Source organism: Corvus moneduloides, chromosome 12 (assembly GCF_009650955.1).
Source record: "Corvus moneduloides isolate bCorMon1 chromosome 12, bCorMon1.pri, whole genome shotgun sequence".
Taxonomy (NCBI): Eukaryota; Metazoa; Chordata; class Aves; order Passeriformes; family Corvidae; genus Corvus; species Corvus moneduloides.
In genome coordinates, this window is record NC_045487.1 from 6463246 (window position 1) to 6487156 (window position 23911).

Here is a 23911-nt window from a genome sequence, read left to right on the forward strand (position 1 = left end):
TGGTGCTACAGGGGCCTTCCAGTTGCTGTGGGTTAATGGGGTGCTGTGCTGTGGGCACCCCATTAACAGAAACTCCTTCCCATCCCATCTCAGCATCCTTGCGTGCTGTGCAATGGAGGAGCAGAGCTGCAAGGAGAGGCACTGCCTGAACCAACCTTTTAACAGGTGATAGAAAAAAGAAAATCAAATGAACACATTAATTTTCTGCAATTAAAGCACTTCTTGTGACCATAGGAAATGCTCAGACCCAAGCAACCCCAAACCCATCTAAAACTGGATGTCTGTGGACAGAGGGAAGTCCACCTGTCTGCCACTGCCCCTAAATCAGCAGTGTCAGCAATCTGCTGGGGACCAATGGTGCTCAGGACAGGACGGGCTTTAATCAGCTCTCATTTTCTTAATGCACTGGCAGATGGGAGTGGAGGGGACAGTGCTGTCTCCATCTCTGGCCAGGGATGGGACAGAGCCACAAGAGGTTTGCATAGGCTGAGAAATACGGTGGTGAAGGCAGCGCTGGTGCAGGCAGCCATCCTCTGCCTTGGCTTACTGGGGAGGCTGGCAGCGAGTGGAGCATCCCTGGGGAGTCCTACCACCCTGTCTCTGCACCAGCACTGGGACCCTTCTGGGACCAGGCACCGTCAGGGACCGTCTTTACAGCATTTACTGGTCCATGATAAGGGAAGAAGAGAACTGCAGGGGGGCTTCACTCAGGGAGCCCTGAGGCTGGGACAGAGTCGACAAAGCCCTTGGAAAAAAGGCAACGATTTTTCAGTGCTGGCGTGCCAGCCCTGTGGCACCACGTGTGGAAAAGCAGGGTGAAGGATCCCACCCCAGAGAGCTGCTGCCAGCATCGGCCAGCCCGCCTCACCCCCGGTGTCCGAGAGAGGCTTGAGGACGGGTTCCCATGGACCATATCCAGAGCTCAGCACCCCTTCCTGGGCTGTGTTGAGCCATGCACACTCTGTGGGTGCTGGCAGGATTGTTGGTGCAGGGCTGGAGCAAGGGGAGCAGCAGGAGGAGTGGGATGCAGGCTGCAGAGAGCATCCCTGCCCACTATGAGGAGTGTGAGCACCGCAGCCTCAAGGGCTGCTTCTGCAGACCCGTGGGCACCGTGAGGAGACTCGCCTGTGGAGGAGGATGCTTCCAGAAAAAGTGCCCAGGACCAGGGTTGGCCTGGATGGGTCCACAGGTGAGAGCAGTGGCAGGGGCTGGGGGCAAGCAGGGCATAGTCTGTGTCGAGCTCGAAGGTCGAGGATTAAAACCAGCAGAATGCCTTTGGATTGGAGTTGTTTTCATGAGACATTCCCGGATGTTTGCACACAGGCTCTGTGTTTATTTTGCTATTGTTTCCTTGGGGGTTAATTCAGCAGCACATTTTGTCTGATGGGCTGAAGGTGAAGATAACTGAATAGAGGTGCCTGAGCCCTGGAGTGTCCTGGCCATGCCTTGGCCCCACCTCGTATCATTTCCTTCTCCATCTCATCCTTATGGTTTCACCTGACACCTCTCTTGGATCTGCAAATAGATGTGAAAGCCCAGGAAGGTTTACATGAAGTTCCCAGCAAGCTGGCAGTTATTCCATGTCAGTCTGCTTAAACCCTGCCTGCGCTGCCAGCTTTTCCTTAATGTCTCCTTGTTTTTCCAGTTGTGAGTGATTGCTGAAGGGATCTCCTGGCAGAGAAGACTTGGGTTCACCCTTCACATCCCATTGACCTCTAAGGCACATGCATGAAAATCTGGGTGTGGGTCTGCTCCTCTCCATAAAGCGAAATTAAGTCTGCTCACGCGGCGCCGGGCGCAGGCGGCAGAGCTGAAGCGTGTGGCTGTTTAATATTCATTGGGCGTAGATGTAAAACTTTTCTGTTCTAAAATAGTCTTGCACAGCACTGTGCTGCTCCTTTTTCCCTAAACCTTAGCAGGAGGCTGGAATTCAATGTTTCTTTTGCTTGTCTCCCCAACTTCCCCTGGCTCAGCCAGGAAGCAAAAGACCCTTACTGGGTGTAAAGCCTGCTTTGAGGACAGATCCTGGCACTGTGTTTGCAGTTTGTAATTCTATAGTCTGCTGCAAGAGAATCTTTGAAGCATCAGCACAGGAACAAGAAATTTTGCTATTGTTTTGAAACAGGATGAGTTTCTGTGGTAGTTGTGCATCTATTTTTGTGTTAACAGGAAAACGCAGTTTTTCCTGTAAAATTTTGGCAGGTAGATTCATGGATCTCTTTGGTGACTCACTCTTAACTGAGTGCAGTTTTCTTCACAATCTCAATTGCACCTTAGAATTAAAAAAAAAAAAGATAATTTGGTCCCAGTTGGGTCCATAATGATGAAATCACCATGAAATATGCTCCAGTATGTTAAACTAGAAAGACCTCAGCCTTTTTTCTTGGTGAGTGGGAAGCTGTGATAATATGGGGCGGGCTGGAATGCTCCAGCTCAGTGCAGATAGCAGTGGGGAAGAGATCACCCAGCAGTGCATGGAGGCAGTGGGAGCATCCCCACGGTGCCAGGGAAATGGGGATTGGATGCAAATGGGCACCTGGGCACGGCTGGGTGCAGGCTGTGGTGAAGGATCTCTGCTGATGCCCCGCCACTGTGGGGCTCTGAGCGGGGCGGTGTGAGCACTGGGATATCCATTACACACGGCGGGTGTCAGTGATCCACGGCAGGATAACGTTTCCATCCCCCTGGTGTCAAAGCTGCAGAGCAGCGTTGGTCCAGCATCCCACACACACCAGCCCTGAGACGTGGGGGGACAGGTGGAGCAGCTGGACCGTGCCTGCTGAGCATTCCTAGGGCACGTAGAGGTGACACGGAGTGAGCCAAGGGCCTGAGGGGCCAGCGTGCTGTACCCGTGCCAGGATGGACTCTCAGTGGGATTTTGCAGACAGCTGGATATCAAGCAGCCAAAGCCAGTTAGCAGGAAAGCTGCTTAATTCCATCGGTGAATATCCCACCTCATTTGCATATCCATCCCTTTGTTGGGTGCAGCTCTCGCAATGCAGCCAGGATGCAGCTGAGCCCATCACTCATCACCGTGTTTTCCTTCGCATGGGTGCATTTGCTTTATGACCACAGGGATATTTCCCTCTTCCCTGCAGAGGCTCTCACTGATTTACCTCTGCCCATGGCTAAATCAGCTGGATGCTATTAGTGAGCCCTGTATTCCTCCAGCCCCTGCCCCAGCATAGCACAGACACTTACCACAGCCCCAAAACTCTATTGCCTAAATTATTCAGAATTACTGCTTTTGCTTCGTTTCCTCTCCAAAGTCGAGCACACTTTGGAGGGCACTAAAAATAAATGGGTTTGCTGAGAACTGAATCTATTTCTTAAAGAGATGGCTCCCCTCCTTTCTGCCTGTGCAGAGGGAAGCCTGTCTTTGCACACCCTGTCAACCAGTGTCATCCAGCCAGGGTAACAGGCTCAGTGGCACTGTGGGGGTTAGCTTCAAGGAGAAAATGAGCACCAGAAGTAGTAAAATTCTGAAAAGATCCCAATTGCCCACCTGCAGCTTCTATCTTCAGACACTTCTTTAGTTAAAAAGAACTGCAGAAAGCACCCAAGGTCCCAAGCAGAGGGTCCCAAGGATGCCCTGTAAGTATTAGCTGGGGGAGTGCTGGTGGGCTCCTTCCAGGCTAGGAGGTCCAGGATCTCCTCCTGGGATGCAGCCATCTTTCCGGTACAGCCAGAATTTTTATTTGCTGGACGAAAAGGCCTGGATGGAATTCACTTGGTGTCAAGTTGCCCCCTCTCTGGGTCCGCTCCAACCAGCACGGGCATCCCCCAGTCAGCAGGGAGGGTTTAGCCTCAGCCAGGACACCTCGTGCTTATTCTTAGCCTTGTTTCTCAGAAGTGCTTTATAAGCAGGAGCCTGTGTTGATTAATGCCATGAAACATTAATGACTTGGGAGGTGAGCTGCAGTCCTCCCACAGAGCAGCTCCCCAGTCCCCAGCAGCCAGAGAGGCATAAGATGAGCCCGGCGCTGTTTTGCTTAGGGGAGGCAGAGGCATTAAAGCCAAACCAGAGTTGTACCTGAAGCCAGCTGAAAAATATGACAAAGATAAAAGGTAGGTAAAAGGGAGAAGGAGGCTGAGGTTTGCTTAGATGGTGTGCACTGAAGTCTGAAATAAGAAATTTGGAAGGGTGGAAGAGACCCACTCAATGGCTGCTACATCGCACATGGGACTGCCCTGGCTGCCTGCACAGCAGAGGTTTTGTCTACCTGAATGCAGCAGGTTGAAAAAGGTGTTGTTTTTGCCATTTGCTTGATATAGAGGAGATTTGCACGGGGGACACAGGCAGAGCTGAGCCAGGCATGCAGCAGCTCCCAGCCAGAGCAGCCAGAACCTCGGCTGTGGACTGGCTCTGGGCTGCCCTGGGCTGCCCAAACCCAGCCTAACTGTTTCGAGGGGCTTGGCCGAGGTGCTGAGCTGCAGAGACACCACCAGCAGCTGAAGCAGCATCCCAGTGTGTTGGATTTTGGCAGGCGTCCTTGAAACACCCCTGCCCAGCTCCTGCTCTCCACACAGTTCCACACAACTCTATCTCAAGGATCAGAGCCTCAGGGTTGAATTAATGCAGCTAGGGAACTTTAAAATGAGTATTAAATTTCTCAGGAGCATGCTAAGACTTAATTAAAACTCCTGTCGTGTGAAATGGCAATGTAGGAATGTAGGAATGCAGGGGGCTCGTTCCTGCTTTGCAAAAGTATTTCATGTAGGCTTGGCAAACCATGCCTGAGCAAAGCTGAGAAATCCCCTCACCTCCTCAAGGAGGAGCAAAATTAGAATAATGAGCTGGTTTATAATTAATTGTGCTCTGGGGACACGTTCTCACGCTGTCTGGTACTTCTGGTGGGAATTTTCTACAGGGAGCATCCCAACATACAATAGGTTTCTGGTATCAGGTGTGCTCCCGCCTGCATTCCTAGACCAGGTTATCAGGTTGCTCGAAGGGAGAGTAGGAGGAGTTACATTTTTTCTGGCATTTGGGGAATTTTTTAGCTGTCTTACAGATGTAGGTTAAATATTTGCTCAGGGCAGAACAAACACCCAATACAAAGGGCCCCACTCGGTGATGTGTTTCGATCACTGGAGCTTCCCTTCATCCAAGTAAAAGGCGAATTAACCTGCCTGACTTCACAGCACTACAGCAGCGATGCTTTTCAGCTACGGCACAGGCTAAAAGCAGAGCTAAACCCGTGCCAGGGTCACCGTCTCCTGGCAGTGTGCCCCGTGGCGGGCTGGTGCTGTCCACGCGGGGCAGATGTTTTAGCACTGATTGTCATCGACGTATCGAGCCTTCCCGCTACCTGCTGGGCGCTGGCAGGAGGTGCTGCTGGCGGCGAGCCCCGCTCCTCGCTGCTGTTCCTCTGCCTGCCTGCAAAGCGGCATTTCTAAAAATACCTCCAGCGATGTCGTCAGCCGATGCTCGCTCAGGTCACGGAGACATGACAGACAAGAAAAGGAGGATGGGAGCATCGCTGGGGGACCAGGCTGGGATTATCCCAGCCAGCGGAGGTGAATCCCTGCGGAGAGGGGGGTACGAGCAGGGTACCTGCTGCCCGCACAGGCTGCCATGTGTCCCCACTGCCCGCAGCCCCCCCAGACTGTCCCGCAGCAAGTAGGCATCCCCTGGGATCCACAGTGCTCCCTTGAGCCAAACAGCATTGCAGTGCAGGGAAAGGGAGCTGGCACCTGGCCAGCTGCGTGCGTCCAGGGTAACCCCACTTCTGGAACCCTGGAGAGCCTGTTCCTGGTGTGCTGGGGCTGCCGGAGAGCCACGCTGTCCTTGCCAAAAACAGGCCAGCAGCTGGGAGGGGTGGGTTTTGTAATGCTCACAGGTGACTATTTGAATAGGGCTGTTGGCACAGAATCCTTCCTGCTTCTCAGATTTTGATCCATGCTTATTCATTGAGTTATTCTTCTAAACTGGAGAATTCACGCATGTGCCTGCTTAATGTGGACTTACTTGATGTAATTGATACAACTTATGTGCTTTGCATAATTGCAATACCATTAAAAACCTGAAGCATTCAAAAGCCAGGAAATTACTTACCAGTTAAAGTAATTTACATAAACATTTATTTTACTCTTTACAGCTCATAAATGAAGTCAGCGATGATATGGCTTTACAGTTGCTATCGGAAAGGGGAAAGTAACTTTATGTATGTCAATATTATCCCCAAGCCAGCCTCAGGAGCTGCACAGATAATGGGGTACTGATGCAAATTAGACACTGCTTAGGGCCTCTGTGGGTAAATGTATGTACATATGGATGTCTGTCTATAGGCACACACGCCTATATCTATCCATGCCAGGATCCATGCTGGGAATGCCAATAAACCTCCGATGAAGGGAAGGGGAGGCTGGGAGGGTTTCACTGGCTGCAGGGGAATGGCAGATGCAGTGCAGGGCTGGAGAGTGCTGCCAGGCCAGGATGGCATTGGCTTCTCAGGGGCAAGTTTCTGTGCCATGGGGACATGGTGGTGACCCTTCACAGACCCCTTGCTGTGGGGTGGCTAGAGCAGCTTGTCCTCCCACATCAGTGACTCCCTATTACCCCTCACCCATGTGGCTGGCTCATGACAGAGGATGGAGCAGTGTTTCCTGGGGAGTCTCTGAGAATGTCCAAGAGGGACATGCCAGGATGAAAGGACAAGGCTGAATCCTGCTCCTAACCTGGCCAGGAGTGAGCAAAAGGCTGGGACTGAGTGCAGCAAAATCAGAGGTGGTCTGAGGTCTGAGGGGAGCACATTGCAGGGCTGGCATCAAACCCTTCTTTCCAAAGGGACAGCCACTCCTGCATCCCCAAACCCACGTGGGACACAGGTCAGCCTGCCATCAGGCATGCGGATGTGAGCCATCAGCACAGGGCACCCGCTGCCACCACCAAGGATGCCAAGTTCAGCTTTGTTATGGGAAATATCCGGTACTGCCAGTTCATTACCATGAACAAGTCATGAGTGACTTGTGTCACCCAAACCAGCCATTACCGTGAGGGTTGTGTGTGCAATACAGGGAGGCAGATACAAATCACACCCTAAAAAGATGTATATATTATATCTAAAGCAGGATTTTCTGTTGCCTTTCTGACAGCAGGGCCTTTGTAGTGGTCTTGGCATATCAGGCTGTTTTCTCCACACCTCTGGGTTAGAAACAGGTTGTTTTCCAAGTGAAATCTGTGTTCCTGGGCCTGGTGAGCCCGGGGTGCCAATTGGCATTGCTGCCAGCAGATGCACCAGTGTTTGGGAGCAGCGGGGATGTGGCAGAGTGTGAGGAGGGCATAGTTTGGGTAGACAGGTCCTTGGTGTGTGGGTCATCAGCACCACTGTCCCCGTGGTCCCCCAGGGTCACCATGATGAGTGAAGCCAGGAGGGGTGCACAGGTGGGATGGTTACACTGGAACTCCCTGAAGAGCACCGGGGTTGGGGTGGGAATGACAGAGACACACCGGGAGTACCCGGGACACACCGGGAGCCCCCAAGGCTATGCCAAGTGAGGGTCAGGGGAGCGCGGTGGGGGCGGGCCGCCCTGGGAAGGGCACGGGCAACACCGGGGCACCCCTGTGCTCCCAGGGCTCTGGCCAGAGGGGCCAGGGGTGTCCCGGGGACGCCCCGGGAGCTTTCCACAGTCGGCCCGGTGCCGCCCCTCCGGAGCCCCGTGCCCCTGGAGCCGCCGCCGCTGCCCGGTGCGGGAAGGGGGGCCCCGCCTCCGCCGCCCGTCGGGGGTTTCACGGGTTTCCGTGGCAACGAGCGCGGGGTGGAGCTCGGCGCTTCCGTTACCGAAGTGCCCGGGAGGGCGGGGACGGGCCGGGGCCGGTGCTGGGTGCCCCGCTGCTGCCGCCGCCCCGCGCCCGGTAAGTGGCTCCGCGGGGCGGCACCGGCGGCGCGGGGGAGCCGGGCAGGACCGGGCAGTACCGGGGCTCCCTTTGTCTACGGGCTGGGAGCGCTGTCACGGAGCGCCCGGGGCGCGGCGAGAGCGCGGCTCCCCGTTAGCCTGCGGCGGGCGGTGCCAGCGGCACCGGGACCAGCACCGGGGGTGCGCGGAGCGGGGCTGCGCCTCCTGCTCGCTGGCACCGGCACCGGCACCGCCCCGCTGAGGGTCCCGCCCGCCCGGAGCCGCTGGCTGGGAGAACGAGGGACCCTAGGGCGGGCAGGAGGGCGGCTCCGCGCCCCTTCCCCGCCGAAGCGGCCCCGGTGAGGTGCGGCGAGTGCGATGCGGTGTGTGCGGAGCGGAGCGGGCGGTGCCGAGCGGAGCGGAGCGCTGTGTGCGGAGCGGTGCAGTGCAGGGCATTGTGTGCGGTGAGATGCGGTGGGTGCGGTGCCGCCCGGGTGCAGGGCTGCCCGTGGTCCCGGAGTTCCTAACTCCCTAAGTCAGCCCCAGCCCGAGGTTAGGAGGGGCCTGGAGAGGCTTCAGGAATGAGTAAATTAATTACAGACACGGTTTATGTCACATCCGCCGGGAGCACGGAGGGAGCCCGAGGCTGTCGCCTTTTCGGGAGCATTAAACGGGATTGATGCAACTTCCTGCGGGTTTCGGGAGTCGGAGCCGGTGTTACCGTCGTGGTTTGCCCCAGAACGTCCCGCCGGGATTTACAGCTGGACAGTGAGACCGGCTGAGATGTCTGTTGCGCTTCTCTGCAGAGGTGCTGCTGTACTCGGGACCCCCGTGCCATGATCACATCCCGCACCGCCTGGGATCTGGGATCCGGGCCCTCCGCCGGAGCCGCCTGGAAGACGAAGGACCTTGCCCCGGCCGGTGAGTACAGCGCGATGGCTTGTCCTTGCCCCTTGGGGCTCAGCCTGCCGCGCTCACGCCCTGCTCACTGGGGAAGGAGAGGCTGGGAACAGGCCAGCCTGCATTTTTCACATTTCTTTCCGGATGAAGGTCAAGATTTGAGAAACGGGGACGCAGAAGCAGGCACAAAGCTCTGGGCAGCCAGCTGGTGAGAAGAGAAGGCTGCCTCCATCTCCCTCCTGGCCCTTCCGAGGGGGAAACTTAGGGAGATAGGTTAAAATTTAACATGTGAGAAAGAAAACAGAACGATCTGCATAGCAGGGCAAATGCAGGGCCTTTGCCTCTTCCCAGCCTTTGGAAGGGCTCCCTGGTGCAGGGACCCCATGGGTGAGTTTAGTCGGAGTTTTCCTCTATGGAGGCTGAGCTGCTCTGCAGGCAGGCGGGGAGCTGCTTGCCCCAACCTGCAGCTGCTTCTTGGGAAACAGCCCTTCCCACCTCCCTCACCAATGGTGCCGGATGGGTTTTGACAAAGGGGGAGGCTGAACCCCCCTATTTGGACGTTTTTTTCTCTTGGTTTCAGCATTTGCCATCCCTCTGAGCTGGCAGCCGCTTCTCTGGGCATGGCTTCTTCTCTGGCGCTCTAGCCAGTCCAGCCAAATGCTGGTTGGCATTAAAGCCTCCAAAACCAAGTTTTTTCAGCACTTCCTCTCCCCAACGGCTGCCACGGCCTGTGCTGGGATGGGGAACTCATCTGTTATCCAGGCATTTGCCAGAGCTTTGGAAATGCTCAATTTTCACGGTGCGCGCAAAATGTTATGGATAATTAGAGGCTGGGAAGAAGTCCAGAGTGGTGGACTAACTTCATCAGGACACATCTCCCTCCAGACATTGCTTCCACCTCTGGTTCAACTTCCTCTGGATGGTTTTAGGGGAAAAAGGCTGCATTATTGAGGTTTGATTTGTGAGTGATTGACTTTTTCCCTGCCAGCTGGAGAAGAGATTTGGCCACCTGTGATGGTGGCAGTGCTTGTGGCAGACAGGTGGGGGGGGCACAGGGTCCCCGAGCAGTGAGATGTAGCCCTCGCCAGCTGCTTTTCCTGTAACAGAGGAGGACACAGCCATGAGAGAAGGCTCTTTGAGTTGCTGTTTTCCTTCTGTGCGGCTCAGCAGGACAGGGAAGTGCTGCCCTGGCTGCTTTCAGGTTTGACTGCCTGACAAATGAAGGAAATATTTGGGGGCAGCGGAGGGAGGTGACGCCGTCAGGGTCCGTCCGTCTGGTTTCGGTGATGCAAGCTGGCTTTGGCAGCTCTTCTGAGATAGGATCGCAGGAAGTGGAGCAGCTTGGCAAGGGGTAGAGCTGGGATATCCCTCGTGGGGGGACAGATCTGGTCCTGCAGAGGCCAGACGGATGCTACACCCTGAATTCTCATTACTAGTCATTGTCAACCGCCCCCTGGAGGACTAATTTTTCTAATTAACATAATTAACATTTTTAATACAAGTCATGCACTGTCTCTGCCACACCGGTACAGTGGCGGCAGCAGGGAGGAGGAGGTGGGTTTGCTGAGCTAGCCAAAGGCTGTGTCCGTCCTGGGCTCCCAGGTGGATCCAGGGATGCTCTTTGCTCCATCTCAGGCCGTGGGCAGGACAGGCTCGGCACTGCGAGCGGAGCAGGCACTTCTCCCCGGGTTCCTCTGCTGCCGGCACTGCTTCACCATAAAATCCTCAGCGTGAGCTGGCTGGACACTGCAAACCCCCGTGGGCTCTGCCGGGCTCTCCAGGTGAGGAGCGTCGAGCCAGCCATGGCTTGTGTAGGGAGGGCAGTTTTGGGGTGGTGGGGAGGATGCCCCACACCTATCTGGGCCATCCAGGTGGGAGCCAACTGGTTCCCTCCATCACCACAACCAGTTTCTGCCTGGACCCCAGCAGTGCCTGCCTTGAGCAGAGCTGCCACCTGGGAGGGGAGGGAAAAGCATCTCTGGGGAGTCAAAGGCATCAAAAAAGGGGAACAGCATTCGTAACAGGATAGCATTTTCTGGGTCACTTATGGGTCATGTTGGCAGGAGAACTCAAGGCAGAAGTGTGATAAGAAAATGCAGTGCCGTGAGGTGGTGTTTGCCTGTGGGATGGAGGAGAAGGAGGTGGAAGGGTGCCATGGCCAGGGACAGTGTCGGGACACCATGTACTGCTGTGGCTGCCACTAGTTCATTCCAGGCTTCAGGCAAATCATTCAAATTCCCCTTCTTTGAAAAGAAGGAAAACACCTTCTTATCACACACCAGCCTCGATGAATTCCCTTCGGCAAAACCCTTCTGGAGTCTCAGATGTAGAGGCACCGCAGACACGCGGCTTCTCCAGGAGGATGCTGCCGCCTCCTTCCAAATTACTCTCAAATTACTGGCATGTACCAAGTATTTGCCCCTCTGCTGGGGTGAGGTTTCCTCAGCATCACTGGCCCGTGGGGTGATGCCACAGGCTCTGAGATAAGCTTTAAGAAAGAAAAGGCATTCTTGAGCAGAATGAGCTTGGCCAATCATCACGTTTTATAGCAGCCTTATGAAAGCTCCTTTGAGATTTCTTCTGATTTTTTTGGAGCCGGGTTCCATCCCAGAGGGCATGAGCCATGCCTGCAAGTCAGAGTCTCTTTCTTTTTAAGGCCATAGAGAGAAAAATAGGAAATATTCAGTATAACTGCATGGCCAAACTGAGGGAAATTGTTTATGGGGAGAACTGAAAACATAAGTTCATTGTGGCAGCTTCCCAACACAGAACACCCTTGGTGGGGGCGTTTCCCCAGGCTCCACTGTTCTGTCTTCTGCACTTCCCGCCCTGCTCACTCCTCCTGGCCAGCCCGGTGAAGTGCCAGCTGCTGGCACCGTGTCCAGCACAGTGTGGGCAGTCACTGTCTCAGCTCTCTGACCTGTTTCTCCTCACAGACACAGGCCCTGCGGGACAGGACGTGCAAGCGGCGGGAGGAGACCCAGCACCGTGCCCCGACACCGGCCACGGAGGAGCCGCCTGCATCCCCCCGTGAGCCAGCGGCTGCCACAGCGGTGCAGGCAGCCTCCACCATGAACCTGGAGAAAGCAGGTAAGGAGAGAGCAGGGATGCAGTGTTGAGCGCTCAGGAGGAGGGATGGGATGCAACGAGGGCTTGGTACCTGCTAGTGGGTATCGAGGAAACCTCTCCTCTTTTGGGGTGCAGATAGATGTGTGGCTGTGCTCACTGCGGGGAGCAGGTCACAGAAGAAATCCAACACCAGCCAGCTGCTGGCTGGTGACAGGGACCGATGAATTATTGAGCTGGATGAACAGAGCAGGTGCGCTCCGGTGAACCCACTGCTGTTTCCTCCTTCTTAAGGAAAATGTAACGTGTGTGGAAACGCTTGCAGCATGCGTGGCTGTGCCAGGGTGGAGAAATCCCATGGTTTCCTGTCTTTCTCCGTCAGGATTGAATTGTGTGAGCTTGTCAGGGCACATCTCAGGAGCTGCTCCTGGCGTGGTCCCCAGCTGCATCCCAGAGCAGCTCCCAGTGCAGAGTGGTGGCTGGGAAGGGGCAGGGATGCAGGAGAGGGGGGGTCTGCATGGCAATGGTAACAGGGCAGAGCCGAGGAGCAGGTATCTTTCCAGATGGCTTTCAGAGCATTTTGGAAAGCAGGAGGGTCACTGTGCCCTGCCTGCCACACTCAGACCATGCACCACCACCAGCACATCTGCCCAGGGGGAGATGTAACACAGGGCTGGTCGGCATCTCCTCTCCCATGGATGCTGCTGCAGGAGGAAGGTGCTGGAGTGTGGAGGAAGGCATGATCTGTGGGGGATTTTCCTGCCTGGCAGTTTGACCTGCAGCTGAGTGTTGCGGCTCTGAACCTGGCTCTGCCTTGGATCCCAGTCCAGGATTAGTGTGAATGTGTGCAGACATGTAGTGTGTCCACAGGAGCCTGGTGCTTCCTGTAATTTTGTCTTATCCCTGCACACGCCCTAAGGGGCGAAAGCTGGAATTCCTGTCAACTTTGGACATTTCAGGGTGGATTTTTTGTGTGTTGATTTTAAAGAGAAGACCACAGTCCCCTGCCTGAGCAGCCAGCACCTGACAGTGCTCTTTTTGGGGTATCCAGCCCATGTCAGGAAGACAAAACCTGATGATCACTTCCGCAACCACTGCTGGCTAAGTCCCATGGTGTGCAGTCTGCAGCAGAGCTGTGGTTTGGTCCCAGCATTTCATCTTTTTGCACGTTCTGCTGCCTCCTTAACTCCATTTAAAGGTATAAAATCTGATTCACAGACAAAAAAGTCTCTCTTTTTGCATTCAGGACGTTTCTCATGAAGCAGGTGGCATCTTCCTGCAGGCAGCACGGTGATTCTCAGCACCAGCTCCTGCCTGTGAAACCTCAGGTTTCTGGTGGCAGCAGATGAAATCCACAGCAGGCAGGGAAGGGCGCCGGGCAGCCGGGATCCTGACCGTCAATTCTCCCGCTGCAGTGCCTCATCCCCACATTGGGAATGAGTCACACCAGCTCATTGCTTCTTGGGAACTACCAGGTCATTTGGTAGGCTCTGATGTACGGCCAGGTTGGCTTCTGTCAGCACTGGTGGCTCTATTAACATGCAGAAAGTGATGTTTAAAATAATACTAGGAAGGTTAGAAAGCTGAACACACAAGGATTAGGCAATATGGCCATTCATGGGCTGTATAATTTTAATTTTGCTTCCATTATGTTTGTGTGTAGTGACGCAGACTTTAATGACATGATCACACACTGCTTTTCCACCGGCTCATTCAGAAGAAAGGATGCCGGTGTGAATCAGCGCCGTGCTCAGGGCGGTTGTTATCTGAGCGAGGCAGCAGCATCTCGGCATGTGGTGGGGCTGGGTCACAGTGCAGCGGTGTGGGCAGGTGCTGGGTGTTGTGGCCTGGGATGCTCTGCTGGCATCGGCAGATCCCTTTGGCTCCCACCCAGCTGGACCCCCCACCGTTAGCTGGGCCTGCTCTGGTCAGCACCTTGGCACTTGGGATGCACCTCTGACACGTCACTGCGCTCTCTGGGACTTGTGCAAGTCCAGTTTCCTGCGTTCCCATCTCCAGCTCAGCCCCTGGGGCTACCCATGGCTGGCATTCTGCTCCCCAGCAAGGTGGCCGTGTCCTGACCAGCTCCATCTTTGCTCGTGCTGCAGGAGGGAGGCTCTGCGGTGGGAAACGCGCCAGCCTGCCCACGGCCCGGCCCTTCCCCATGATCCAGGAGGTGATGGCCTCCATGGCACATCTGCAGAAGGAGAAGCTGCGGCTGCAGGAGGAGCTGCTGGAGCTGCAGGAGAAGCTCACTGCCCAGGAGAACAACGAGCTCTCCCTCTCTCTCCAGCTGCAAGGCCAGGTATGATGGGGACAGGGTGACACAAGGGGGTCTGTCAGGCTCTTCAGCCTCAGGCTGTGGCTTGTCTGGAGCACTGTGGCATGCAGTTAGTGATGGCTGCACTTGGAAGGAGTGTAGGATCTCCATCGCAGAGCATCTTCTTCGCTGGCTGTTCTTTGGCTTTGGCTGTGCCTCCCTTGGGATGCTTGTGGTCCCGAGTGACACCACAATAGTGCTGACAAGGGTATGTGGCTCTGTGGACATGACATGGCCAGGAGGGCTTTGGGCATCAGGATGCAGCCCTGCACCAGTCATCCATCCACCCAGCACAGGACAGCTGCTGCAGGATCAGCTCGTTAGACCGACCTACCAGTTTAATTCTAGTGACTTTCAGCAGGTGGAAAGTGAATGTCAAGGCACAGAATTGTCTGATGAAGAGACAGGATTTGGCCACTGTGACACTCCTCCCCAAAACCCTCTCCTGCACTGATGCAGGCACATCCTCAGCACGAGTACTTGGGTCGTCCCAGGGACATGGAAATTTTGGCTGCTTGTAAAGGGATTTGCATGTGGCTGTTGTGGAAGCTGTTACAGTCAGGTTCTGCTTGTTCCACGGGTGTCAAAAAGGAGGAGGTAGTTGTCCTCATTTGGTTGGCATGCTCTGCATGACACAAGTGTGAGTGCAGCAGGATCTGGCCCCACGCTGGCCAGTTCGGCAGCAAGCGCAGCCAACACCGGCTGGAGTGAAGAGCTGGCCCAAACTTCCAAAGCTTTGGGATGGCCGGGCCATGGCTCGAGCCAGATCCGGCTGCCAAGGAGTTCCTGTCACGTCCAGAGAACAGGATGCAGCTGGAGATGCCCAAGCAGGTAGGCGATGGAGGAACATTGACGTTTTTGGGCGCCACGGCAGAGGGAATGGTGGGCAGGCTCCAGCGTGTGCGCCGATTGATTGGGCTGGCGGCTTTCCTGGAACAAGCCATGACTCTTTTCTTCTTAGTACCTCCCCTCCCTTAAAAATACTTATAAAAATAGCTTAATAATCTCGCTCAGTGGATATGGAAATGGGGTTTTCCCACTCAAGCACTCGGTGCTCGCTCGGCCCCCAGCCAGAGCGGGGGAGACTGCTGTGGAAGGAGGGAGATCCCAATCCTGGCTGGGAGCAGCCACCTTCCCCCACCTGCAGCTGTGGAGCTCCAGTCGTGCTCCAGCTCCTGGCCGTGCCAAGCACAGGGCACACAGAGGGGCTGCCCGCCCTGCTGCCATCTCTGCAAGGGTGTGGCTGAATAATTTACCAGATTAATTACAGCCTCATGTCAGCACATCTGCATTGGTTATTAATCAGCAGTTCCTAAATTATGGTCCACAGAGGGCCGTGCTTGCTGGTTATTGAGATGGGGCAATATCCAGGCGTGTCCCAGAGAGGGGTTTGGCGGCTTTCTGGAGCGGGGAAACTGGGAGCTGGGCTGGGATCTGGGGATGGTCAAGCATGGTGGTCAAGCAAGGGACAGAGCAGGTGGGCAAACCCCACTAAAACACAGCCCACGAGACTGCTGGCTGCACCAAGCACTCACTGCTGCTGTTTATTCCAATAACTGCAGATTTTGGGAGAGACTTACTGGTCTCTACACAAAAGAAGGTTGAGGACTTCTGAAATCCACCTGGTTTTGTGGGGAGGGCAGCCTGGTCCCTTGGGCTGGGCAGATGCCCAGGTGGAGGTTGATGGTGAGCATCCTCCTGTGGGACTCAGACGTGTGGTCTTCTTGAAGAGCTCTTGCTCCCTCTTTGTACCAAGATAACTTTCCTAGAAAGAAAAATAAAGAAGGTAGAGCAAAGCTGTGTTGTGAGGACAGAACAAGGCACTTCTGGCTCTTCAAACACAGTTATGGATAGGTTTGTTTTTTCCCTTCTCCAAAGATGATGCTATTTTTTTTTTAATAATGGTTTCTGCTAGTGCTCAACATGGACAAATTATACCCATGGTTGAACAAGGTCAAAGCAAAGCTTTCATTAACTCTCATTTTAATCAACTCGTGTGAATCAGGCGCTCAGAGCCAGGTGGAAAATTAAAGCATAACAAAAGTGTGAGCCAGACTGGACGTTGGTGGCTGGGGCGGCACCGCGGGGTCTCCTCCGAGAGCTGCTGAGGTGCCTCCTGGTTAACCCAGTCTCTGTTGACAGGTGGAAACTCTGAAGGAAAAGCTCCTGGAGCAGGCACAGGAGATCAGCCGGCTACGCTCGGAGCTGGTGAGCTGCCACTGGGATGGGACTGAGCCACCCTGCCCCTGAGGGACGCTGGAGCTCTGGGTCCCTGAGGAGGAAGAGGGAACACGGGGTGGGCGGAGATGGATTAAACCTCCCCGGGGTCACAGTTTGGACCGCGCAAGCCAAGCAACACTGAGGGACAAAAGTGTGGGATTTTCTGTCCAATGCAATGTCGCACTGGTGACCTCGGGGCTGTCACCCTGCGGTGGGAAGTGAAAGCCCCTCTGTGGGTTGGGGCTCCGTGGGGGCAGCAGGAGGCTCCTCAGTGCAGCAGGCTGAGTGATTCCCAGTGGAGCAGGCAGATTGATGGGCACCTGGAGCTTTGAATGAAATTACAGAGAATAGCACACGGAGGGCTCCTCCATACTGCAGGCTGGGGGATCCATGAGGGCAGCAAGCCGGGGCTCCCCGAGTGCATGGAGATTCCATGTCCTCTCCCATTCGCTCCCGGCGCAGGGTGGCACGGATGCGGAGAAGCACCGGGACCTGCTGGCGGCCGAGAACGAGCGCCTGCGGCAGGAGATGAAGGCGTGCGAGGGGGAGCTGCGGGAGCTGCGGCGGCAGCAGCAGGCACCGTGCCGCGACTGCCCCCACCTGCAGGTGAGTCGCCGGTGGTGGCGGTGGTGCTGGCAGGGTGATGGGCACCTGTGGGTGACATGGCCGTGTCTGTCCTGTCCTTTGCCAGGAGAACGCCGGGCTGCAGGAGCAGCTGTCCCAGCTGCAGCGGGAGGCAGAGGAGACGCGGGCCAAGTTGGTGGAGCTGGACCTGGAGGTGCAGCAGAAGACGAACCGCTTGGCCGAAGTGGAGCTGCGGCTCAAGGACTCTCTGGCTGAGAGAGCCGAGGAGGAGGAGCGGCTCAGCCGGCGGCTGCGGGACAGCCAGGAGACCATTGCCAGCCTCAAGTCCCAGCCTCAGCAGATAAAGGTGGGCACCACAGGACTCTCCATTTTTCCTGGTTGGGCTGGGTGCCTTACAGTGCCCTGCAAGTGCAACCTGTCTCTCTGCCCTGAGCACATCAGCACAGCACCATGATTTCCTAAATTATCCTCCCTTGGGCCAGCATCAGCTCCATCCCAGGCCCCTCAGGTGCTGTTTCCCCAGTACACCCGATCTGTGGGTGCTTTCCCCTGCAGTACATCATCAAGACGGTGGAGGTGGAGTCAACCAAGGCAAAACAAGCTCTGTGCGAGACCCAGTCCCGAAACCAGTACCTGCAGGAGCAGGTGGGGATGCAGAAGCAGGTGCTGAAGGAGATGGAACAGCAGCTGCAGAGCTCCCAGAAGACAGAGGCTCAGCTCCGAGCTCAGGTCTGAGTGCGACAGGTGTAAATCAGAATTCACCCTACATTCTCTGCCTGCCTGCTTGCCAGGTGCCACAGTGTGGCAGCAGGTGGGCACTGACTCAGAGTCACTCCCCACTTGCTCCTCTCCCAGATCATGATGTACGAGGCTGAGCTGGAGCGAGCCCATGGGCAGATGCTGGAGGAGATGCAGGCAATGGAGGAGGAGAAGAACCGCGCCATTGAAGAGGCATTTTCCCGCGCCCAGGTGGAGATGAAGGCTGTGCACGAGAACCTGGCAGGTGAGGAGGGTTCAGGGGACTCTCAGGGTTGCCTGACTGATGTTGGGGTGTCATCATCTGCCCCCCACCCTGCCTCGTGACTGCAGGCGTCCGGACCAACCTGCTGACGCTGCAGCCGGCACTGCGCACCCTCACCCACGACTACAACAGCCTGAAGCGTCAGGTGCGCGACTTCCCCCTGCTTCTCCAGGAGACCCTGCACAGCGCCAGGGCTGAGGTGAGCCCTCCCAGGACCACCACCCAGCACCCCTCCATGCAGGGTGGAGGTGCTGCAGAGGGTCACTGAGCCACTGGTCTCCACTGCCCCCAGATCAGCCAGGCCATCGAGGAGGTGCACAGCACCAACCGGGAGCTGCTGCGCAAGTACCGGCGGGAGCTGCAGCTCCGCAAGAAGTGTCACAATGAGCTGGTGCGGCTGAAAGGTGTGCGGGGTGCGGTGTCCCTGAGGTGGGACAGGAGGGACAGGGGAGCATCCCCATAACGTGGTTGAGTTGGCTGCGGGATGCTTCAGCCCACCTCGTGTTTGATGGCTGAGTCTCTGCTTCTCCCCTCTAAGGAAACATCCGTGTTTTTGGGCGAGTCCGCCCCATCACAAAAGAGGACGGTGAGGGCCCCGAGGCAGCCAATGCTGTGACCTTCGATGCTGACGATGATGCTGTCCTGCACCTCCTGCACAAAGGGAAGCAGGTGTCCTTTGAGCTGGATAAGGTCTTCCCCCCACAAGCGTCCCAGGAGGAGGTGGGTGCTGCCATTCACACTGCTGGTATGAGGGGGAGAGGCAGCCACCTTCTCCTCACTCTCTCCTGTCCTCCCCCAGGTGTTTCAGGAGGTTCAAGCCCTGGTCACCTCCTGCATTGATGGCTACAATGTCTGCATCTTTGCCTATGGGCAGACAGGGGCAGGAAAAACCTACACGATGGAAGTGAGTTTGCTTGGCTTTTCTTCTCAGCTTCCCACCCTGCAGTGCCCAGTCTTGGCACTCAGGCTGGTGACCAGCTCAGACCCAGTGTGCTGAGCCGGTGTGATGGTCACTGCTGCTCCACAACAGCACCCTGGGCTTTGCTTCTGCTCAGAAAAAATACAGAATAAAATGCAAGAGGGTGTTTTTTATCCCATTTCTCACCCCAATCCATCAGGGGACGGCTGCAAACCCAGGGATCAACCAGCGCGCCCTGCAGCTCCTCTTCTCCGAGGTGCGGGGCAAAGCAGCTGACTGGGACTATGCCATCACTGTCAGCGCTGCCGAGATCTACAACGAGGCGCTCAGGTACGGGGAGGGGGAAGAAACTTTTCTGGACATCACCCTGTGCTGCTCTCCCCCACATCCCTCCACCCCTGCCTAGGCCTCACAACTTGTCCCAGGGCCCTGAGCACTGCATTTGGCCCTGGAAGGATTTATTTTTAATTTATTTTGGTGCACACTGCCCTTCCCATGAGCTGCATCATTTACACAGGCTCCCAGCTGCACCATCACTCCCACTCCCTGGCCCTGATGCAGTGGTGGGGGCGTCCCCCTCTCCCCCCTTCCCCTGCCCACGGACACTATATTTAGGAAGTTGTAACTGGGAGCTGAAAGCATGAGAAATATTTTCCTCCCTAGTCCAGCCACAGGAGGGGAGGGGCCTGGGAGCACATCCATGAGAATAACTGGGAACAGAGATGGGAGCGTGGTCTGAGTTGGGTGAGAGGAGGCACATGAGAGCCAAGAGAATTAAGGTCTATAAATAAGATGTGCAGCTCCCCGGGAAGAGATGGCTGCTCTGGCAGTGTTGGCACATAGCCCTGACACGCGGAATGGATGCCAGCACCCCCCTGGGATGGGAATGGTAACGGGTGCCCCTTTGCCCAGGGACTTGCTGGGGAAGGAGCCACAGGAGAAGCTGGAGATCAAGCTGTGCCCTGATGGCAGTGGGCAGCTCTACGTGCCCGGGCTCACTGAGTTCAGAGTGCAGAGCGTGGAGGACATCAACAAGGTCTGGGGAGATGGGGGGTGGCAGGCACAGGAGGGTGGCAGGCACAGGAGGGTGGCAGCAGGGGTGCAGTGAACTGAGGAGGGGTCTTTGGTGTGTGACTCCTGGATTTGGGAGCATTTCTGAAGCCCTGGCAAGCAACAGGGACCAAAATAGATCCCTGGGTGTGATGTGACAGTCACTGTCCCATGGAGTGAGCCACAGGGGGTTAAAAATAAAAGCGTGGGGCCCAGACAGTTCCTGAGGGATTAGTGGGATGCGGCTGTCACCGCAGTGCCCTGCCTGTCACCCCTGCCTCTGGTGCATCACCCAGGCTGAGACCTGACAGCGGTCATCACCCTGATGGGCCAGGCAGCCCATGCTCAGGTTCATCCCTGGATCACAGGGGATTTGTGGTGGGACTGGGGCAGGTTGGCCTCACCCCCCCCAACTCCCTGGACTCCCCCAGGTCTTCGAGTTTGGCCATGTCAAACGAGTGACAGAGTGCACCAACCTGAATGAGCACAGCTCTCGCTCCCACGCCCTCCTCATCGTCACCGTCCGTGGCCTCGACCGCAGCACGGGGCTCCGCACCACAGGTGGGTGTCACACGGCAAACCCCTCACCGGGGCACCTGGGCTGCGGCATCCCAGGGGTGTGTGAGGCTGGGCGCTGATGCCAGCGGTGGGGTTTTGGCTGTGTGTCCTCAGGGAAGCTGAACCTGGTGGACCTGGCGGGGTCGGAGCGGGTCGGGCGGTCGGGCGCGGAGGGCAGCCGGCTCCGCGAGGCGCAGCACATCAACAAGTCCCTGTCGGCGCTGGGCGATGTCATTTATGCCCTGCGCTCCCGGCAGGGCCACGTGCCCTTCCGCAACTCCAAGCTGACCTACCTGCTGCAGGACTCACTCAGCGGCGACAGCAAGACCCTCATGATGGTGCAGGTAGGGGCTGGGCACCCAGTGCCTGTCAGTATCCCCACAGCCAGGCAATGTGGTTTCTGGGTCCCTTCTTGCCCCAGTGCTGGGGCAGGTGGGAGGGATGCTGGAGGCAGGAGCTGGGCTGGAGTCGAGGGACGGGGCTTGCCCATGGGGCATCATCCAGTCTGCAATTGTGGTGCCACAGGCAGCTCTCTCTCTGTCTCTGCACCCCAGACGAGGCCAAGGGATGGGGAATTGACTCGGAGGTCCACGATCCTGCCCTCCCTGCCTGCACATGGATGCTGTCCCTATGGGCACAATCTCTTTGTATATTGTCATCTCCCCATCCCCTCTTTTTCTGGGAGGATTTTAAGCTCTGGCAGCTTCTCCACCCCTGCCTTGTGATCCCCCACTCCCAGCTGCTGGCACCCACACCGAGCCCCCGTGGGGGCTTCCTGAGCCCCTGCACCTGCCACAGCTATTCCAGGCTGCTCCTCGCACTGGGGCAGTTGGTGACAGGGAATCCAGCTGGCTCAGACACTGGCCCAGGCGTGGATGGATGGGGCTAGCCTGGGAGGGGCAGGTTAATAATAGCATCTCACCGGCCAGCAGCAGCAGGTTGCCTGGGGGGAACCCTTGGGGTGCACAGGCAGCTGCCAGGGTGACTTTGTGCCTGCTCCTCCCTGACCACAGGTCTCCCCTGCTGAGAAGAACACCAGTGAGACGCTGTGCTCCCTGAAGTTTGCCGAGAGGGTTCGCTCTGTGGAGCTGGGTCCTGTCTCCCGCAAGGCTGAGCTGGGCTCATGGCCCAGCCAGGAGCACCTGGAGGTACCCAAGTGGCTGCTGGTGCCCTTCCTCTCCACCCTCACCCCAGGGATCGCCCCTGTTTTGCCCCCACACGTGGTCCCCAGAGCTGTTGGATGTTCCCCTAGAGCCACCTCCATTGGGCACCATCACCTGGTGGGATGCAGGTTGTTTCCAAACCGCAGTGTCCAGCCAATGCTGCCACCTTGGCTGTTCCAAGCCATTTTGCAGCAGTCCCATGGTAGCCCCTGAGAAATTTGGACACCACTACTCAGGCATGCACTATCTGCCTGTGCGTCCATCCCCATTTCTTCCCTCTGGGCCCTGGCATGGGCTGATCCTGGGGCTGTGTCCCCTCTCCTCCCAGGGTGACTCGCCGGGTTCTGCAGCACCACCTGGCCGGGGCCACGCATCCCCCAGCCCGGGGCAGCTCTCCAGTCGCTCTGCCTCCATCCGCAGGAAGCTCCACACCTCAGGTGGGTGGTGGGACACCTTGAGAGCCCAGACAGGGTCCTTCCATCCCAGGAGGCTCCAGCCACCAGCCCGTGGCAAAGCCTGCAGGGGAGAGTGAGCAGATTTGTAGTCAGCTCATTAACTCATTCCCCAAGAGTGCCCTGGTTCGAAGGCACTGCTGATGGCTCAGGGGGCAAGGGGAGGGCAATGTCACCAGGCTGAACCTCTCTCCCCTTCGATTTCAGCCTGACTTAGGGGCAGCCGTGGCTGCCAGGTGAGTGCCTGTGGCTGGCGCTGGTGGAGGGCTCTGCTTCGCCCTGCTTCCCAGGCAGAGCAGGGCTGCTGGGCTGTGCAGGGACACTGCTGGGGATGCTTGTGGTACCAGCTCCTGCTACACTGCCACCAGACGGGGCTGGGGCACTGGTGGCTGTGCTCCTGCCTGCTGTAACCCATGCATGTCTCCCCCCAGGGAAGCTGAGGCCAGTGCCCCTGTGATGAGTGCCAGCCACTGCATCAAACCCACTGCAGGATCCAGCCCCTCACAGTGACACTGAGACGGCTGCTGGAAGACAGGAAGGCTTTGGTGCTGTTCCCTTGGCCACCAGGACCTGTGACCAGAGGGTGATGGCACCTCTCACCATGAGCAGCATGGGGTCAGGGTCTCCCAGCAGCCAGCCCTGCCTCTCAGGGTGGGGGACAGTGGTGCTGGGCAGAGATCTGCCCCCTCAGATGCTCAGCTCTGTGAGTTTATTTTTGCTGGACAGATGTTTTTAGCCACAGCAGGGAGCTGCTGGTTGCTCCCTCCATCTCTCCAGCTTTGCTTTTACAATGAGATCTGGCTGGAAGGGGTGTGCAGAGCCAGACCAGCCCCTGGCCCTGCCTCTGCTACTGCCACAGGGCCAGCCTGGCCACAGCTCCTGCAAGACTCTGTCTGGGCAGCTGCCCGATGTCGTTCAGAGCAGTGCTTCCTCCACGTTAAGCCACAAAAACTCCCAGCAGCTCTTTTCCCTGTCAGTTTCTCAAGCCCTGTTGTTGCATGAAGGCCCCCGGTGCTGTGCATGAGCCGAGCTGCCATTCCTCGTGGTGCCAGTGCTGCCAGGGCCCCATGCTGTCTGCCTGTGGTACACAGCACCAGGGGGGATGGAGCAGTCTTGAATGAAGCTACTGTAAAGTTATTTACCAGTTGTCTTGTCAAGAGAGATCACAGTGTGGTCGAGATGAAAGTGTTTCAAATATTTATACCTGTTTACATGGTCTTGGAATGGAAAACTAGTGGAAAACAAAAAGACCCCAAACCTCCAGCCCAAAAGCCTCTTGGCTTATGTATGGGGATGGTGGTTGGCAGGGGCATGGGAGGAGATGGGACTGCCCTTGGACCTGTCAACACCCACCTGTGGGTACATTTCCTCCTGCTCGAAATCCCTGCTGGAGGCACTGATGGCTCTTTCCACCACAGCCCTCTCCTCTCGCACTTCCATGGCGGATTCTATTTAAAAACAAAAAAGGGAAAAATAAATTTAGCCTTTTGTAAGATTAGATGTTTCTATGTATTTTAATAATTAAAAAATATCCTGTTTTGTAACAAAACTTATTTTAAATAAACTGTTAAACCCAGTCCTCCTGCGCTGCTGTTCTTGAACCCTGCTTGAGGTGGGGTGGGTGCTTCTTCCGTCCTCCCAGCATCTCCCATAGGGCTGGAAAAGCCCATAATATCCTTCCCCTTACAGCTGTCCCCGGGGCCAGCCTGGCAGCACGGTCCCCACCCCATTTTGCAGCTATCAGGCTTCTGCAATTGGCGGGAGAGCAGTGGTTAAACCCAAAGTGAGTCCCAATGCTCCCATGTCCTGCTCCACCTT

The 23911-nt window shown here is 56.5% G+C and overlaps 1 protein-coding gene across 8 annotated transcripts; it reads left to right on the forward strand.

Moving 5' to 3' along the window:
* Nucleotides 1–420: 420 nt before the first annotated feature.
* Nucleotides 421–23671, forward strand: KIFC3 (kinesin family member C3). 8 transcript variants are annotated; one of them, XM_032121620.1, is made up of 22 exons: nt 421–1189; nt 8646–8760; nt 10375–10520; nt 11676–11829; nt 13914–14110; nt 16268–16333; nt 16808–16951; nt 17037–17276; nt 17486–17659; nt 17786–17933; nt 18020–18150; nt 18244–18355; nt 18490–18671; nt 18751–18855; nt 19070–19200; nt 19783–19906; nt 20352–20481; nt 20593–20822; nt 21492–21626; nt 21970–22078; nt 22301–22329; nt 22525–23671. In XM_032121620.1, the coding sequence occupies exons 1-21, from the start codon at nt 953–955 to the stop codon at nt 22303–22305; spliced, it is 3015 nt and encodes a 1004-aa protein (XP_031977511.1). In that variant the 5' UTR covers nt 421–952; the 3' UTR covers nt 22306–22329; nt 22525–23671. The 8 variants fall into 8 exon arrangements, with proteins under 8 accessions (XP_031977511.1, XP_031977509.1, XP_031977514.1 ...); XM_032121618.1 differs by lacking the exon at nt 22301–22329; XM_032121623.1 differs by lacking the exons at nt 421–1189; nt 22301–22329 and adding an exon at nt 3947–4068.
* The last annotated feature ends 240 nt before the right edge of the window (nt 23672–23911 follow it).